Below are 17,098 nucleotides of genomic sequence, written 5' to 3'. Positions count from 1 at the left end.
TGGATTTGCTTCAAAATATTTCAGCAAAGAAAAAAGGGAGAGATGAAACAAAACCGAGCAAAGCTTGGAAATGCTAAATCTGGTGATAGGGACTCTCATATGTCTGTTTGAAATTGTTCCTGGTGCATTTTGGAATAAATAAAATTATAACTATTAAAATTAAAAAGCTCAACTAGTCACCACCGAAAATCATCCCCTGCTTGTTCACCGGTATCACCAGTAGTAGACGTAGATGATTTGGGGACGCTGTTTGCTCCCAAGGACCGGGAGATTCTGTGCCCAGTGCGGTGCCTGACACACAGCAATTGATTAATAATATTGGGTTGGCCAAAATATTCGTTTGAAAACCCGAACGAACTTTACGGCCAAGCCAATAATCAGAACTAATGCTTCCTGAAAGCCAGCCTAAGCACTTCACTTGAATTAGCTCATTTCAACAACCTATAAAGCAGGTTCAGTTACTATCTCCATTTCAGAGAGGAGAAAACTGAAGCACAGAGGCATTATCCTACCTGCTCAAGGTCACATATCTGCAAGAAACTGAGCTGGTTTACCAAACCTATGCCACCTGGACCCCGCTCCTAACCACCCTCAGGTGGGAGGCCAGCCCAAAAGCCCTCCCCCTCACCTGTGCGGACCAGCTCGCCTATGAGCTCCTCCTTCATGCGGATGTTGATGGCCAGCTCACGGATCTTCTGCTGGGCTTGGGCCAGCCGCCACTCAGAGGCCATGGCAGTGGGGGCCTGGCGGGGCCGAACCAGGGCCTGGCTCCCACCAACCACTGTAATAGGCTGACGGTCAGGGCTGCTGTCCCAGCTAACAGTGGGGGGGAGGGGGAGGGGAGGGGGGGGAGGGGGAGGGGAGGGGAGGGGAGGGGAGGGGAGGGGGAGGGGAGGGGAGGGGAGGGGCATGCCCTGGCCAGGGGCAGCCAGGGGTTGTGTGTGGACTGTCCAGGGTGGCCAGTCCAGGACCATGAAGGGGAAAAGGGGTCAGGACCCTCTCTGTGCCCTACCCAGCTCACCTCTGGGCCCCGGGATGGTTGCACCCAGCTCCTCCAGGCGAAGCTCTGGGCCCTTCCTGTTGAGTGGACTCCCTGGGTGGGCCCCCATCCTCTGGCTCCCCTTACTGATCCTATTCCTGGAGGGCAGAAGTGGGAGCCTGTACCCCTCCCCAGCCCAGCTACCTCCTGAGCCCAGGAGGGGAAGAGAGGCCACCTGGGTCACTGTGACCCCAGTATGTCAGTCTAGCAGAATTCTGAGGCCAGCAGCTGAGCTTAGAGGGTGCAGGGCAGCTGGGGGAACCGAGGGCCACCTTGGAGGCTGAGAACCAGGAGGTCTGGGCCCATCCCCTCAGCACACTCACCCCAGCGAGAACTCTTGATTCAGAGCCCACAGTCCCTGCCTGCTCTCCCCCAAGGGCCGGCCAGGGCGACGCAGGTGAGGGCACCCTGAGACCCCAGTGGGATCCTCCTCCTGCCCAGCCGGGGCCCTGAGCTGGTCCTTGTCAGGTGGGCCGTGGGTCCCACTCACCTGCGTGGGTGCAGGATCCGTCGGGGTGGCTCCTCCTCCCCCCGCTCCTCCTCTTCCTCTGATGCAGCTGAAGAGCCACTTCCCAGCCTCTCTCCCTCTGCCAGCAACTTGGCTCCAGCCTCCCCGCCATTTGTCACCTGCTAGGGGAATGCCAGGTTTCAGGATAGGAAGCTTCTAGGGCATTCTCCATCAGCCATCTCCCACCACCAAGCCTTTGCTCCCACCTACACCCCACGTTGCATGCTCCTCACATCTTTACCTCTTCCAGCCCTACCTTACCTTCAGGATCTAGCTCAAATGACCTCTGGGAAGCCTTTCCAGTCTCAAGTCGGAGCAGGAGCTTCCTCCCTCTTCCCTCGCTCCTTCCTCTTCTCCCCCTCTTCTCTTCCCCCTCTCCACCCCTGCTCCGGCTCCCATAGCAAACCTGGCACTCCTCGGGGGACAACCGGTCCTTTCTATCTCGTATACAGGTCATCTGCACCAAGTTTTATCTCACCAACAATGCCCTGCTAGAGTAGGGGGGCTGCATAACAGGCTTCTGCCAAACCCACGTCCTCCCTCTCCTCAGTCCCTCAGGTCTTTAGAGCTGAGATGACCCAGAGCTCCCAGGCAGATGCAAGAGCAGCCTTTGTCCAAAAGGCCCCAAGTGACAGAACTAGAAACAAGAGACCAGGCTTGAGGAGCAGATTAGAGCTCAGGGAAGAGTGAACTTGCAAAGAAACGCATCCAAAGATGGAGAGGGTGTGGCCTCGGAGGTGATGAGCTCCCCACCCCTGGAGGTATGTGAGCTTTCCATTCCACACTGGAAGCCAGAACCCCCTCTATAACCTCCTCACTCTGAGCAATCTCCAGGTACTCCAGGGATGCTCAACGGCACCAGATCCTTCTGAGAAGCCCTACCCTAATTTTGGCCATTCCTCTAGGAACACCAGAAAGGGGCATCTCATAGCTGGTCCCATGAAAGCATGGGGTGAGGGACACATTCCCCAGCATCACCTTCCCCTTCCAGAGCCTGCCCAGGTCAACAGGCCCAGCAGACACCCAGCCTCGCCACCTCCTCACCTCTCCCCAGTTCTCAGGGCCAACTTCATCTCCAGGAAGGCAGGCAGGGGGCACCATGCCCAGCACACGGGTGTGGGCACCCCCCAGGGGGGCCGTGTGAGGCCGGGGCAGAAAGGACTCAGGAGGCAAGCCCTGCAAGAGCCCTGGGGCCCCCCAGCCAGGCCGCACCAGCTCCAGCCGCAGCCGCAGCTCTGCCATCTCCTCCTGCTGCTCACGAAGACGGTCGCTCTGCAAGACACGGTCCAGGTGCTGATGGGGCAACGCGGATGTGCGAAAGGTGAGATGCAGGGATGCTGAGAGGCAGAAGTGCAGGAAACTGAAGAGCACGTCTGAGGCCACCCTGCCCTTTCTGTGCTAAAATGGAGGAGGGCCAAATACCTCTGACCACCTCTTGGTGTCCCTCCCGCGCGCACACACACTGCATTAGTTTGGGTTCAAACTCACCCACCCTGCCACATCCTATCACTCCCTCCATATCCATGCCATTCACTGCCACCAGAGGGCGCCAGGAACAATGCTGACCCAGTTACCCTGGGACAAAAGGAAAAGCCCAGCTCTGGAGTCTCATCCTGCTACCCCTCCAGTCCCACGTCCTATCCATCCTCATGACATCCTGCACACCCACCCACGCCAATGTGTTCCTCACCTCCACACTTTTGCTCATACTGCGCACCCCCTATCTCTACCCATCCTGCCAGAACCCCACCCACCCACCCAGCTAACTTCTCATCCTGACAGGCTCAGCTCAGTTTCACCTCCCAGCAGAAGTGCACCCCCCACCACTGTGGAAGGGGGTGCCCCACCTGCAGTTTGTACTGCTCCATGGCGTCCTCCAGCGCAGCCAGAAAGTCTCGGTTCTCCTCCTCCAGCCGGGCCACCTGGCTCTGCAGGGCCAGCAGCTGCAGTGCCCCCTCATCTTCCTATGGGGCCAGGAGAGAAGCTTCAGGGGCAGGAAATGTCAAGACAAGCCTGCCTGTCCCTGAGACACCTCAGCCGTCTCCCTCCCCTGCCAGAGATTCCCCTAGCCGGGCTTGCTACTCTGCTCCAAGCCCCGCCTGCAACAGGGGCTTGAGACCCCACCTGGCCTGCAGTCCCCTCCACAAGCCATTGGGCCAGCTCTTGTAATTATTAATCATATTTTCATTAACAATAACATCCCTATTATTAGGAACAACTAGCCTTCACCTGCACTTGTGACACCTTCAGTCCTTACATCACCAGGAGGTAAATACTAATGCGATTCCTATTTTACAGAGAGAGACCCTGAGGATTGGAAAGTCATCAAGGTCACCAGCAGAAGTGCCTCTGAATCCCAAATGTGCTCTGCTAATGAGCAAGGGACAGGGACACAGCTAGCTGCATGAAGACTTTCTTCCTTCCCCATCCCCTCCCCACCCCTAGGCCACACCTGACCCTTGGCCACCTTTCCTCCGCCGGGTCCCTGCATGGCCTGCTCCTCGGCGGAGGCGCTCTCGATGCCGCTGTCGGGCCCGGAGGCGGAGCTTAGGGCGCTGCGCTCGCCCTCGACGGCGCACAGCCAGTCGCGCACCTTGCGGGCGGCGGCTCCAGGCAGCCCAGGCTCGGCCTGTAGCTCGCGCAGGAGGCTGTAAGCGGCGTCGGTGCGGGCCCGGTAGCGAGCGCACTCGGCGCCCAGGCGGGCGGCGGCCGCGGCGGTGGGGCCCGGGGCGCGCCGGCCCCGGTGGATGATGCGCGTCTCCGAGCGGTGTCTAGGCGGCCCCCGCGGGCCAGCGGCTGCCTCCTCGGACGCCCGCTCGGCCTCGGGCCGCCAGTTGACAGTGGCGCGGTTGCGGATGTTCTGGGCGCGGCTAGCGTAGTTGAGGGTGTTGAGAGTCTCGTCGAAGTCCGAGGAGGAAGGGCTGACGCAGGCGATCATCACTGTCTTGGCATTCCCGCCCAGGGAGTCTTTGAGGATCCTGAGGGCGAGACGCGTTAGGGGCCCCAACGTCCCAGGGCCAGAGGTCCAGACCCCAAACCGGGTCCGATCCTCGGCATGCTTCCCCATGGGCCGGATACCTCGAACCGCCTGAGGAGGACCCATCTCCTAGTCGCCTCCCCCCAACCCCAGAGGCCAGACAGTAGCTAGAACAGACTAGCGCGGCTCTTGGGGCCCCTTCTCCGTGGGCCTGCGGCCATCGGCGGCTCACCGGGTGATCTTGGAGTCCCGGTAGGGGATGTGGCTGCCGCGGCGCTGCGGGTCACCCAGGGCGCTGATGACATTGCTCAGCGCCAAGAGGCTGCTGTTGATCTGGATGCTCTCCTTGAGCCGCTCGCCTGTGCTGCCTGTCTTGAGCACCCTCTCTGAGCCCGCCAAGTCCACGAAGTGGAACTTGGAGATGAGCAGCTGGCCTGCGGCAGGTCGGGGGAGGCGGCTGGGGGCGCGCCCCCGCTGCTCCAGGGTCACGGTGAACACAGTGTGTGAGCGGCTGGAGAGGCGGTTGAGGTGTGTGGCCCCTGTGTGCCGCGCTGCATTGCCCATCTCCAGGAGGCTCAGCACCTCATCCAGGCCCTCCACGTCCACCTCCTTCACTCCACACAGCACTGCGGGCACAGAAGGCCATGAGCCCAGGGCAGGGGCAGCCTGAGACTGACAGCCAGGAGAGCAGGCAGAGCACGGCTGGTCCTCTACAGCTCTTCCTGACTCAGGGATCCCTTCCCCATGCCCAGGGGGTCCTGCCCATACTGGCTGGGGCTTGAGGGGGCTCCAGCTTCCCCACGCTCACCTCAATGCCTCTCACTCTGGGCACACCAATGTATACTGAGCTCAGTAGAGACGGGAAGCGAAAGCAAAACTTTCCAGAGCTTGATTTCCCGGTTAGGAGGTACCCCCACCAGACAGGTAAGCCACCCTAAGCAGGTAAAGCCTCCCCAAGCCAGGTACGCTGCTCCCAGTCAGTGGAGGGCCCAGGAGTTCCTCACCAACATTCCCACGATCGTCTTCCCGAAGCTGGATGTCACGGCTGGCGGTGCCCACCTCCAGCAGGTCTCGGAACTCCTCCTTGTACACTTCCAGGTAGGACACGTGCACCAGACAGTCAAGCAGGTCATTCTCATCAATCAGCTTAAAGGCCTCAGCCATGGCCCGTGGGATGATGCCCTGCTCGTCCTCGTGAAGGGAGGCTGAGGAGACACCGCAGGGCCTCCTGCCACCATGCTTTCAGCTGGACATGGCGCCCATAAGGCCCAGAGGCCCCTAGCAGCAGCTGGAGGATGGGGCTCCAGTGTGGAGAAGGCAGCAGCAGAGGCCAGGATGGGCTGGGCAGCCTGAGCCAGGCCATGCCCCAGGGTGGTGAGGCAGAATTTCAGAGTTGGAAGCAACCTCTCAAGGTTCAACCAATCCCTTTCATGATATAAGCATCCCCTCCACTACATCCCTGCCAGGCGGTCAGATACCCTTTGCTTGATTACTCCTGGAGACTCATTAACATAGTCTATGCTCAGTTATCTAAAGGACTTCCTAAATTTACCCCAAGGAAGTAATAAGAGGATATTCAGAACATATTCTTCCTCATAACTCAATAAAAATGTAAACATCCTAAGTGTCCATCCTAACAACCAAACAGGGGAGCTGGTTAAATAAGTTACCTTATACTCACAATGGCATGCCAGGCAGCCATTAAAATTTTTGATTGAGGGCTTCCCTGGTGGCACAGTGGTTGAGAGTCCGCCTGCCAATGCAGGGGACACGGGTTCGTGCCCCAGTCCGGGAGGATCCCACATGCCACGGGGCGGCTGGGTCTGTGAGCCATGGCCGCTGAGCCTGCGTGTCCGGAGCCTGTGCTCCGCAACGGGAGAGGCCACAACAGTGAGAGGCCCGCGTACCGCAAAAAAAAAAAAAAAAAAAAAAAAAAAAAAAAAAATTTTGATTGAAGAATATTTAATGATACAGAGAAATGCTCATGATATACTGTTAAGAAAATAAAACAGGATACAAAAGAATGGGTACACTATAATACCATTTTTTAACATATACTAATTTTCACCCAGAAAGACTGAAATGCTAACAGGGTGAGTGATTTCTGAAAGGCAATTATCAAGTAAGTTTTATTTTGTGTATGTGTTTTCTGTATTTTCCTAATTTTCCACAACAAACATGTACACTTTTAAAACCTATAGGATAAAGCAGTTCATGCTCCTTAAAAGGGGGCAGTTCCTTCAGTTGGCCCAAAGCATCTCTCCCAAAACTCTGCTCCAGAGCCTCATGGAACCAGCCTGCTTCCCTGCTATGCAGCAGCCAAAGCATATCTCTTCCAGGACAGTTCCCCTTCCAACCACTCTGAATAGAACATGGATTCCTGACCCCCAGCAGCCATCCTAACAACCTCCAGAGACAAGCCAACTTCCCGTGCCCTTCCTCCCCGTGAGGTCCCCAGAGCCAGACAGCATGGTCCCATCTCTATGGAGTTGAGAAGGTCACTCACCTCCGAGGACTCTTCCTGCCTGCCCATCCCAGCCCACTGACACAGCTGGTCCCACTCCGGGCTGCAGATCTATTTAGGAAACCTGCCCCTCCCCCCTCCCCCAGCATCCTCATCTTCAACAGGGAATGGCAGCAACAGGCAGGGGCAGAAATTCAGGAGACACTGAGGACCCTCAACAAGGGCAGGGGGCCTCAAGCAGAGTCACTCACCCACACTGGCCTCCCCCATGGTGTACGTCTTCCCGGAGCCTGTCTGACCGTAGGCAAAGACGGTGGCATTGAAGCCCTCAAAAAAAGCCTCGAGGAGGGGTTGCACGCAGGCCTGGTACACAGCCTCCTGCCCGGCATCCTCGTCCAGCACTACGTGGAAGCCAAAGTGGCGGTCCCGGCCCAAAGTGACTTGGCCGTGCCCCGGCTCCACCCTCAGGCAGCTCTGGTGCCCGTGTAGCAGCTCCTTGGGCAGCAATGGGCGGACTCGAAGGGCCACCCTCACTGGGGCCTCCTCAGCCCCTGGCAGCCTCTGGGCCTCCAGCCCCATGTTGAGGGAAGGCTGTTCCGTGCCCTGCGAAGAAAGGAACAGGCCCCTGCCATCAGCACCTGGACTCACCTTGCAGGTGACCTGGAGCCAGATCCTGCAGCTCCTGACCTTGCAGGGATTAAAAGGGAGGGTGGTCAAAACTCAGAACATCCTCCGTGCCCCAACCTAATGCCCAGATGCTGCAAGGGCCACGATAAAATCCTACACAGTAACATTTCATGGCTCCCATCACTGGCAAAATAAGGCCCTAACTCCTCCACCTGACATCCAAGGGTTTCTTGGATGCATCCTTCCCCTGGGACCCTATCTCCTAGAAGGAAGACACACAGACACACACACAGCAGCACCACACCAGGGATCTCTTTTCCCTAACTCCCACTGGGTTTTCCATAGTCTCTGCCTTTGTCATCTCACATCCCCTGCTCCACCTTCTTAAAGAGTCAGCACAGGACAGGAATAAAGATGCAGACGTAGAGAATGGACTTGAGGACACAGGGAGGCGGAAGGAGAAGCTGGGACGAAGTGAGAGAGTGGCATGAACATACATACACTACCAAATGTAAAATAGCTAGTGAGAAGCAGACGCATAGCACAGGGAGATCAGCTCAGTGCTTTGTGACCACCTAGAGGGGTGGGATAGGGAGGGTGGGAGGGAGGGAGGGAGACGCAAGAGGGAGGAGATATGGGGATATATGTACACATATAGCTGATTCACTTTGTTATACAGCAGAAACTAACACACCATTGTAAAGCAATTATACTCCAATAAAGATGTTAAAAAAAAAAAAAAAAAAAAAAGAAGAGCAGGGCTTGCCTGGTGGCGCAGTGGTTGAGAGTCCGCCTGCCGATGCAGGGGACACGGGTTCGTGCCCCGGTCCGGGAAGATCCCACATGCTGCAGAGCGGCTGGGCCCGTGAGCCATGGCCGCTGAGCCTGCGCGTCCGGAGCCTGTGCTCCGCAACGGGAGAGGCCACAACAGTGAGAGGCCCGCGTACCGCAAACAAACAAACAAACAAACAAAAAAAGCAGATCCTTTGAGACCAAGCCCCCACCATTAAGTACTGCCAATCCCATCTTCTAAATATCAAGTACACCTGCTTCTTTCCATCCTATTACCAAAGCCCTGATCCTGCCCACCGACATCTCAATGTAATGACATTTACCAGCCTCCTCATTGGCCTCAGCCTACCTGCACCTTCCTATGTAGCAACCGGGGCATTTTTCAGAAATGCAAATGTGCTCACATCACTCTCCTATTTAAACTCCCCTCAAAAGAGACTCCCTAATGCTCTTGAGATTCAAAACCTTAACAGGAAAAAAAAAAACTTTTACTGGGCTCTGCCTACCTTGACTACTTACCCCCTATACCCCACCTTTCCTCACCTTTCTCCGCCTGCAGCACACTCAGTGTTGCCCAGGACTCCTCACCCCTCCAGGCTTAGGCTGGTCCCACCTTCAGGGAGCCTGGGAGGGGCCTCTGCTCTGTGCCCCCACCACTACACACACACACACGCACACGCACACGCACACACACATATAATGCCCTGTGGTTCTCCCATCAGCCACTGACCACTCCCTTCCCTTGCAAAAGACAGATTACCCGTTGTTCCCCCGCCCCCACGTCCCAATCTGGGGGCTGGGAGGCAGGGACCCTCCTTTCCCCTTCGTGCTGCATCTTCAGCACCCAGCACAAGGTCCGACGCTTAGTAGCTGCCCAATAGTGATGAATAATCTTCATCCAAGGAACCTTCCCCATCTCCTTCCTCCCTTCTCTTTTCGCAGTCCTCACCACTCCCTACCCCCACCCCCAGGTCACAGCACTTTTTCACTACTTAACGTCTCTCAGCAGCTGTAACGGTTTGTTCGTTCATTCAATCATCAGCCCCTGCTGGGTGCCCGGCCCTAGGGCCACAGCGGTAACTGCCACGCGATACTGTGGGCGCCTTCGCGCACCCCTCACCCAAAGCTTTTCCAGCCCCGTGCGGTCCCGGCTTCTCCGCACCCCGGCTCGGGGCACAGTGCTCCGCGCACCGAAGGCGCCCGGACAACACCGGGGCTGTCGGGCGCCCGGGGTAGGGGAACCGGAGTCGGAAGCGCCAGGCACGGGATAGGAGCTCGCGGAAAGTTCGGAGAAGTGATTACAAATGCGAATCCAACTCTCGCAGCGTGGGCGCTAGCTCCTCCTGACCAGGCCCGGAAGGCCGGCCTCAGGCCCCCGACGTAGGAAAGGGGAGACTCCCACCCGCCCAGACACGGACCTCCAGGAGACTGATAAGCAAGGATGGGGGAGGTCCCTGTGCTCGGTCAGGGCTCCCCAGGCGTGCCGACACCGTGCCACCCGGTCCAGGCCTGCTCAGGGAGGGGGCAAGCGCGCGCCTCCTCCCTCCCACCCCGGTCCTCGACCTCCACCCCTCCCCGGCCCACACCCACCTGCTCGGGTGTGAGCGTAGTCTCCCCCGCGGGACAGTCAAGCTCTGAGCCCCAGCGCGGCGCGCGCGGATGCCGTCACCAGGACCCCCGCCCACCAAAACATCCCGCCCCTCACCCGCAACTCCGCCCACCTGGGCGCTCGGGGGGCCGCGGCGCGGGCTGCGCGGCGCCGCGGAGTCTGTCGGCAGACGGGGCGGGGCGGGGACCGGAGGGGCGGGAGATTGGGCGTGGCCTGGGCTGAAGTGCAGGGCCCCTCGCCCCTGGGCCCCCAGCACCGTGTGGGGCCACCTCAGCACCGCCAGGAGTCGCGATCACTACTCGCCGAATTCTGGGGACACAGCGACCAACAAGGCCGCCTGGATTCTCCGAGCTGGAGAAGCCCACCAGCTCATGGAGCGGGGAGCCTAAGTTTTATAATGCGAGTTGTAACAAGTGAGAGAATGAAAACTAACTAGGAGACATTTTCGTTCCGGTAGGGGAGGGTGGATTTTCTAACCCTGAGACTCCGGTTAAAGTGGGCTAAAAATCAACTACTCTTGGTTCGTTAGTTCGTTTGTTCATTCAACTGCAGACCTTCCCTTCTTCCCGCCATTGCTACCCTTCTATCGCAGCACTCCCCACGCGCCGTCAAAGGTCAGCAAAGCCTCCACCCCTTTTTTATCTGATTTCACTACCCCTTCTAAAGTTGAGAAGGATTCATCCCCCCTGAGATATTCGGGGTTGGGATGGGGGCCCACTCCCGGCGGTGTGGCAGAGGCCCTAGCTGCACCCCGGGCGCTCACACCAGGCAGTGGGTGGATGGATGAAACCAGGAGGGAGCTCCTATTGAGGACTTCTAGCATTCTGGGCAGAGAGCAGGATGGCTGCTGCCCCCTGCTGGGGGCAGCCTCACCCCAGGGCAGGCCCTAACAGAGTCTGGCCTCACAGTTCTGGCTTGTAAGCCCCCAGTTGGGAATGGGCATGGGATCCACTGGACCACTGGTGGATTACACTGCCACCCAGCCTTGGGTTCCTGGATGGACAACTGCCCCTAGAAGAGGCCACTGGGAGTTGGGGGCTGCTGTAGAGTTCTTAGCCAACCTCTCCGGTTGGGGAGGCAATTTTGTGGGTGAACAGCCAGTGGAAATCCTGCAGAGGTATTCATCCTGCATCTACCTGGGCAGGTGCTGGCCAGGAAAGTGCCCCCAAACATCTCTTGCAGCATGCCCCCCACCATCCATCCCATCGCTCAAGCCATCTTTGACTCCTCTGTTCTATCTACCACCAAGCCCTGATTCCCCCTCCTCAGTAGCTTCCAGTCCAGGCAAGTCTCTTCATCCCCCACAACCTTGCTGCCCAAGCCACCACTATCTCTTGCCTGGGCCACTGCAAAGCCTTATCACTGGTCCCCCTTCTGCCCTAGTAACGCATGTCAATTTTTTAAAAATGTTTTTAAAAAGCACAAAAGTACAGAAGGAGAGAGATAAGCATAGTCATGTTTTGGAGGGTACCCTTCCAACTATTACTCTCCATGTTGCTTAGTCCACTCAGGCTGCTATAACAAAATACCACAGACTGGGTGGCTCATAAACAACAAATATTTATTTCTCACGGTTCTGAGGGCTGGGAAGTCCAAGATCCTGGTGATGGCAGATTCAGTGTCAGGTGAGGCCCCACTTCCTAGATGGCCACCTTTTTACAGTGTCCCACATGGCAGGTGGGACAAGCTAGCTCTCTAGGGTCTCTTTTATAAGGGCACTGATCTCAATCATGAGAGCTCCGCCCTCATGACCTAATCACCTCCCAAAGGCGAGCCTTCAAATACTATCACACTGGGGGGTAGGATTTCAACATATGAATTTAGGAGACACAAACATTCAGACTATAGCACTACGATATACAAGCATGTGCATACATATATAATATATACAAGTATGTTATACATATTATAACTTGTCTTACTAAATTGTGAGGTCCTTCAACGGAGCGTGCTTTATTTATCTCCAAGTCTCTCTCCCTTGGCCCAAGACCTGGCGTAGTCACTCCATGAAGGTTTTTGGTCAAGTTATTTTAGAAAGGAAGGAAAAACTGTCTTTGCATTAACAGAAATATGGGTGTGGATCAATATGGCTCATATTTTTATTTTGTAGGCACAAACGACAGAGTGGTATGTAGAATATCTTTGGAGAATGAGGAAGTATCCTCATGATGGCATCTCCTTACGTCAAGCCTCCAAACTGGACAGCAGACGATCCTGTCCTCAGTTCACAGTCCTTTCTCCATTCATCCCTGTTTTCACTCTCAGCCCTAAACCACCCCTCCGCCCAAAACCAGCAGAAACTTGCATCTCCCTACATACAAAAATGCTTCCTCAGTTTTAAGACGCTCATTTTAACATTTCTGAAATTGAGTTGCATCTTGTAGTCATTGCCAAGGGAATCTTGGCACCAGGATAGATGATATAGGAACGTCCACGTGCTGCCTGAAAGAGATGGTCTCTTCACCTCTGTGACCTCTGATGGATTGGGTGCATTGGGAGCATCACGCATGGTTGAATTTTAATGAAAATCTAGAAACATCTTTGCAACTTAAAATGTCATTAGAAAAATCAAACTTTGAGGTAGTAACGAAACAATTTATTATATATACAGAAGATTGCCTGTCACAAACAGGCATTATAATTAAAGGCTGTAGAAACTGCCAAGTCTCTTAGGATAGATCTATATTAGGAAATCCTCAGCCTCAAGGAGCAGAAACCACACTTTGAAGTGGCTTGAACAATAGGCCATTTGTTATCTCGGTGAACAGAGAGACCAGAGAGAGGAGGGCTCTGGGGCAGGTTGAGTCAGTGACAAGGGACCTGGCTTTTCCATTTCTCCCCTCTGCCATCAGCATCAACCATAAAACATCCAGAGGGGGAAGAGAGCATTGTGTCACGCAGCACTGTCTTTGGATCAAGGGAACTTTTCCTAGGAGCCCTACCATCAGCTTTCCCTCACATCATGGCTGAGGCCTGTCCACCCCTGAAGTCATCACTGACAAGGAGACAGAATAACTATGGTTGGCTTGGAATATGCACATGAGATGAATATGCATGGATGTTGGGAAGTGTGATGGTTAATTTTATGTGTCAACTTGACTGGGCTGTGGGGTGCCCAAATATTTGGTCAAACATTATTCTGAATGTTTCTGTGAGGGTGTTTTTGGATGAGATTAACATATGTTTGAGTAGAGCCGATTGTGCTCCCCAACGTGGGTGGCCTTCATCCAATCAGTTGAAGGCCTGAATAGAACAAAAAGGCTGACCCTGCTCCAAATAAGAGAGAGTTTTCCTGCCTGTCTTCTAACTGAGACTTTGGCTTTTTTTCCTGCCTTCAGACTCAAACTGAAATATCGGCTCTTCCTGGGTCTTGAGCCTGCCAGTCTTTGGACTGGAACTAAACCACTGGCTCTCCTGTGTCTCCATGCTTGCTGATTCAGCCTGTAGTTCTTGGGACTTGCCAGCCTCCGTAATCTTGTGAGCTAATTCCTTATAATGAATCTCTTTATATATATATAAATATTAAAAAAGTATGTATATATAGTTATATATACAGCTGACCTTTGAACAACACAGGTTTGAATTGTGCAGGTCGGCTTATACTCATATATTTTTCAATAAATACATACTATATTACTACACAATCCCTGTTGGTTGAATCTGCAGATGCAGAACTGCAGGTACAGAGGGCTGACTGTAAAGTTATGCTCGGATTTTCTTTTGTTTGTTTTTTTTTTTTGGCCCCGTGGCCAACCAGGGATTGAACCCAGGCCATGGCAGTTAAAGCGCCGAATCGCAGACCACAGCACTAACAACTAGACCACCAGGGAAACTCCCTCAGATTTTCAGCTATGCAGAGGGTCGGCACCCCTAACCTATGCAGTGTCCAAGGGTCAATTGTATATATATTTCCTACTGGTATAAATTTATATACTTCCTCTTGGTTCTGTTTGTCTGTAGAACCCTAATACAGGAAGTCATCCATAATATCCACAACCACCTCCTAGAATTTTCAAAGCTAAGAGAGGCTGGTCAACTGATTCATGTATCATGAAGGACCATCATTCTGGTACCAAACATCCATCTGTTAGAAGCTGCCAGAAGCTATGACTCTTCCTACAATATATAATTCAGTTTAGGAGAACCCAAAAATTCAAGCATGTGGGAAAAGTAGATGAAACCCTAGTGTTCTCTGATATGCTATAGAACTACACTGTTGGTCTGAAGTATTCTAAAGAAGTTGGGGTCCTCAACTGGAATGATTCAGAGAAGCCTGGTACCACACAGTCAAAAAAGATTCATTTAGACTCAGTGTGAAGAAGCCTAAAACTAAACTTGGATCTTTATGTATGTAAATGTAACAAAAGGTGATCATGATCAATGAAACCTTGGTATAATTATAATTACAATTTTATAGTACTTAAGTTTAGAGAAAAGAAAATTGAAACTTTTGTTACAGTAATTTTAAAGATTTTTGTGATGTTAGAGTTCACTGGAACTATCAATGTGAATTGATGACCTTGGAAAGAAATGCCTTTTTTCTAGCTGTCACTAGTGGGTGTGCAATGTTTTTCTGTCTATCACCAATATTCACATGGAACAATCAGATATGCATACCCAGGGTCCAAATTGTGCTGCCACTATTCCTCTTTAAAAGTAGCTGATCCCATGGATTAGGTCAAGAACAGGAATAATTTTTTTGTGGTCAGAAAAAAACATGCTTTTAGAATGTCTGTTGTCAGCCTAAAGGACAAAGGTCCCAACTTAAAGGGGCCAAATTGTGACAATTTGAGCATCAAAAGAGCACATAATAATTATAGTTAATTGAAACAAGCTGAGTCTGTAAATTTTCCTTTTGTAGAATTTGACAAGCTGACTTTATTATTTGTATGGAAAAGCAAAGAGCCAGAAGTTGTAAAGCCCTCCTACAGAAGGGCAATGTGGGGGGCTTGCCCAACCAGATAACCGTTGTAAGTCAGACAATGTGCTAATGCCACAGGAACAGATAAATAGAACACATTTGGAAACTTGATCTACGATGGAACTGAGAGTGGGGGGAAGCCAGACTATTCCATACATGAGGCAGAACCTGGTCCCTCTGTTCCACCTAGATGCAAGAAAGCATCATTCAGGCATCAGACATCAACAGGTCAGAAGCTTCCAGCTGACTTCTATGAGAAACTCTTAGCCTTCCCACAGTGTACAATTCAATTAAGGAGAAACTAAAAATTCAAGAAATTAGGAAAAGTATAGGATAATCAGTTATCCATATGGAAGAAAAAATCAGATTCCTACTTAAACCATACATAAAAATAAGTTAAATGTAAAAGGCAAAACTATGAAAATATTTGAAGAAAATACAGGGGAATATCTTCATGACTTCATGGTAGGGAGAGCTTTAAAAACTACTCAAAATTGCAAAACATAAAGGAAAAGAATTATAATTTTGACTAAGTAAAAATTAAGAACTTTTGTTCATTGAAAGAAACCATAAAGAGAATGAAAAGCCACACACTGGAAGAAGATATTTGTGATGCGTAGAGCTGATAAAGGATTAGAATCCAAAAAATATTAAAGTCTTCTAAAAATCAATGAGAAAAAGAAAAACGACCAATAGAAAACTGCGCAAAAGTTTTGACAGACACTTCACAGAGGGGAAATACAAACATTCGATAAACATAATAAACAATGTTCAATATCATTGTGATTCACGGAATTAAGTCCACAAAGAAATGCCATTATACACACTTCAGATTTGCAAAAATGATAAAACCAGACAATATCAAGTGTTGGTAAGAATGCTGAATAAGAGGACTCATATACTTCTGGTGAGAATGTAACTCAGAACAACCAAGTTGGAGGACAATTTGGCAATATCTAGTTAACAAAACACATACTTTATGATTTAGCAATCCCACTCTTCATCATATTCCCTAAGCAACTCATAACAATGTTTACTGCCAAAAGTATGTAATAGTAAAAATAGAGGAACAACCCAAATGTCTGTTGACAGGAGAGTGGTGTGGCAGAGATTGCAAGTTGCCCCCCACCCCCAGAATCCACTTCCCCTCCATTTAAGACCTCAGATTTTAAACTAGATGCATAGCCACCCCAAATAAAGACTATATTTCCCATCCTCCCTTTCAGCCAGATGTGGCCCTGTGACTCTAAGTTTTTTCTAGTGAGTTATAAGCAGAAGTTTAATTTCTTCTACCCCCTTGCTCTTTTCTGTGGCTGGAATATGGAGCTGATGACTTTTTAGTTTGTATCAACATTTAAATATTTAAAATAATTTGATTAATGCATTTTATAAGTTTGATTAAGTAAAAAGTGCTTAAATGTTTAGGAAAACTATGGCTAATACAATGAGCATTAAAACCCAAGTTGCAGAGATATCTCTCTCCAGCCTCAGAAGTCTTTTGGATATTAAGATCCCAGATAAGTATGGAAGAAAAAGTGGTAAATAATTGCATGGATAAATGTATGTCTGTAATGGTTGTTTTTCCATCTCTAAAAGCTGTGATTGAGTTGGAGGTGCATTTTATGAGCTGGAATAGAAGAGAGGGGACACAGTATTTCTCTGGAGAGGGACCTTGGCATCCCAGTGTGAAGGGGAAGTCTTCCTGAGGTCCAGAGCTACCAAAGATGAGCACTCACATCCACATGAGCAAGAACATGTTCTGTTGTCAGAACAGAGAAAAGTCCCACATCCAACCTGGAGCCAATTAGGCAAATTTCTGCCATTTAGAGGAGAGGCTTTGCTCTCATTTCTCACCAAAAAGTATTCAGAAATACTGAGGGCCAGGCTCAGAGCACTTTGCCATCTATTTAATAATAAAAAGAGACTTATATGGCAAGCTGTTTGCTTCCTGGGCTGTCCTGTACTGGTTCCCAGCACCCTGGCTGAGGTCCAGGACAGGGTGAGGGGTCTGTGTCTGGCCAATGGGTGTGTTGACTTCTACAGTTCTCTTGGGTTGCTCCTGGTTGGAGGAGCCACAGGACTATGGAGGAGTAGACAGTCAGGAGTGTGGTTTCTGGAGCTCCAGGAAGAAAGCAGCACAGGCAGGTGAGGCCCAGGATAG

The 17,098-nt window shown here is 52.0% G+C and overlaps 1 protein-coding gene across 7 annotated transcripts in view; it reads right to left on the bottom strand.

The window, feature by feature from the left end:
- Positions 1-10,086, bottom strand: part of KIF7 (kinesin family member 7) — a 33,625-nt gene extending 23,539 nt beyond the window's left edge. For 5 of the 7 annotated variants that reach the window (XR_014015429.1, XM_081229357.1, XM_081229356.1 and 2 more), the window contains exons 1-10: positions 9,998-10,086; positions 7,240-7,591; positions 5,529-5,729; positions 4,757-5,150; positions 4,000-4,525; positions 3,395-3,511; positions 2,592-2,819; positions 1,530-1,669; positions 1,022-1,137; positions 629-781 (exon numbers count right to left, since the gene is read on the bottom strand). Coding sequence is in view for 6 of the 7 variants with exons in the window: in XM_081229357.1 (XP_081085483.1) it covers positions 629-781; positions 1,022-1,137; positions 1,530-1,669; positions 2,592-2,819; positions 3,395-3,511; positions 4,000-4,525; positions 4,757-5,150; positions 5,529-5,729; positions 7,240-7,567 (2,203 nt within the window). In the remaining variant the exon portion in view is untranslated. The remainder of the gene's footprint in view (positions 1-628; positions 782-1,021; positions 1,138-1,529; positions 1,670-2,591; positions 2,820-3,394; positions 3,512-3,999; positions 4,526-4,756; positions 5,151-5,528; positions 5,730-7,239; positions 7,592-9,997) is intronic. The other 2 variants (XM_081229355.1, XM_081229358.1) reach the window with 1 other exon arrangement.
- Between the last annotated feature and the right edge of the window lie 7,012 nt (positions 10,087-17,098).

Source organism: Mesoplodon bidens, assembly GCF_964165515.1.
Source record: "Mesoplodon bidens genome assembly, chromosome: 3".
NCBI lineage: Eukaryota > Metazoa > Chordata > Mammalia > Artiodactyla > Ziphiidae > Mesoplodon > Mesoplodon bidens.
Note: the sequence above shows the minus strand (reverse complement) of the source record. Positions and strands in the feature narration are given on the sequence as shown.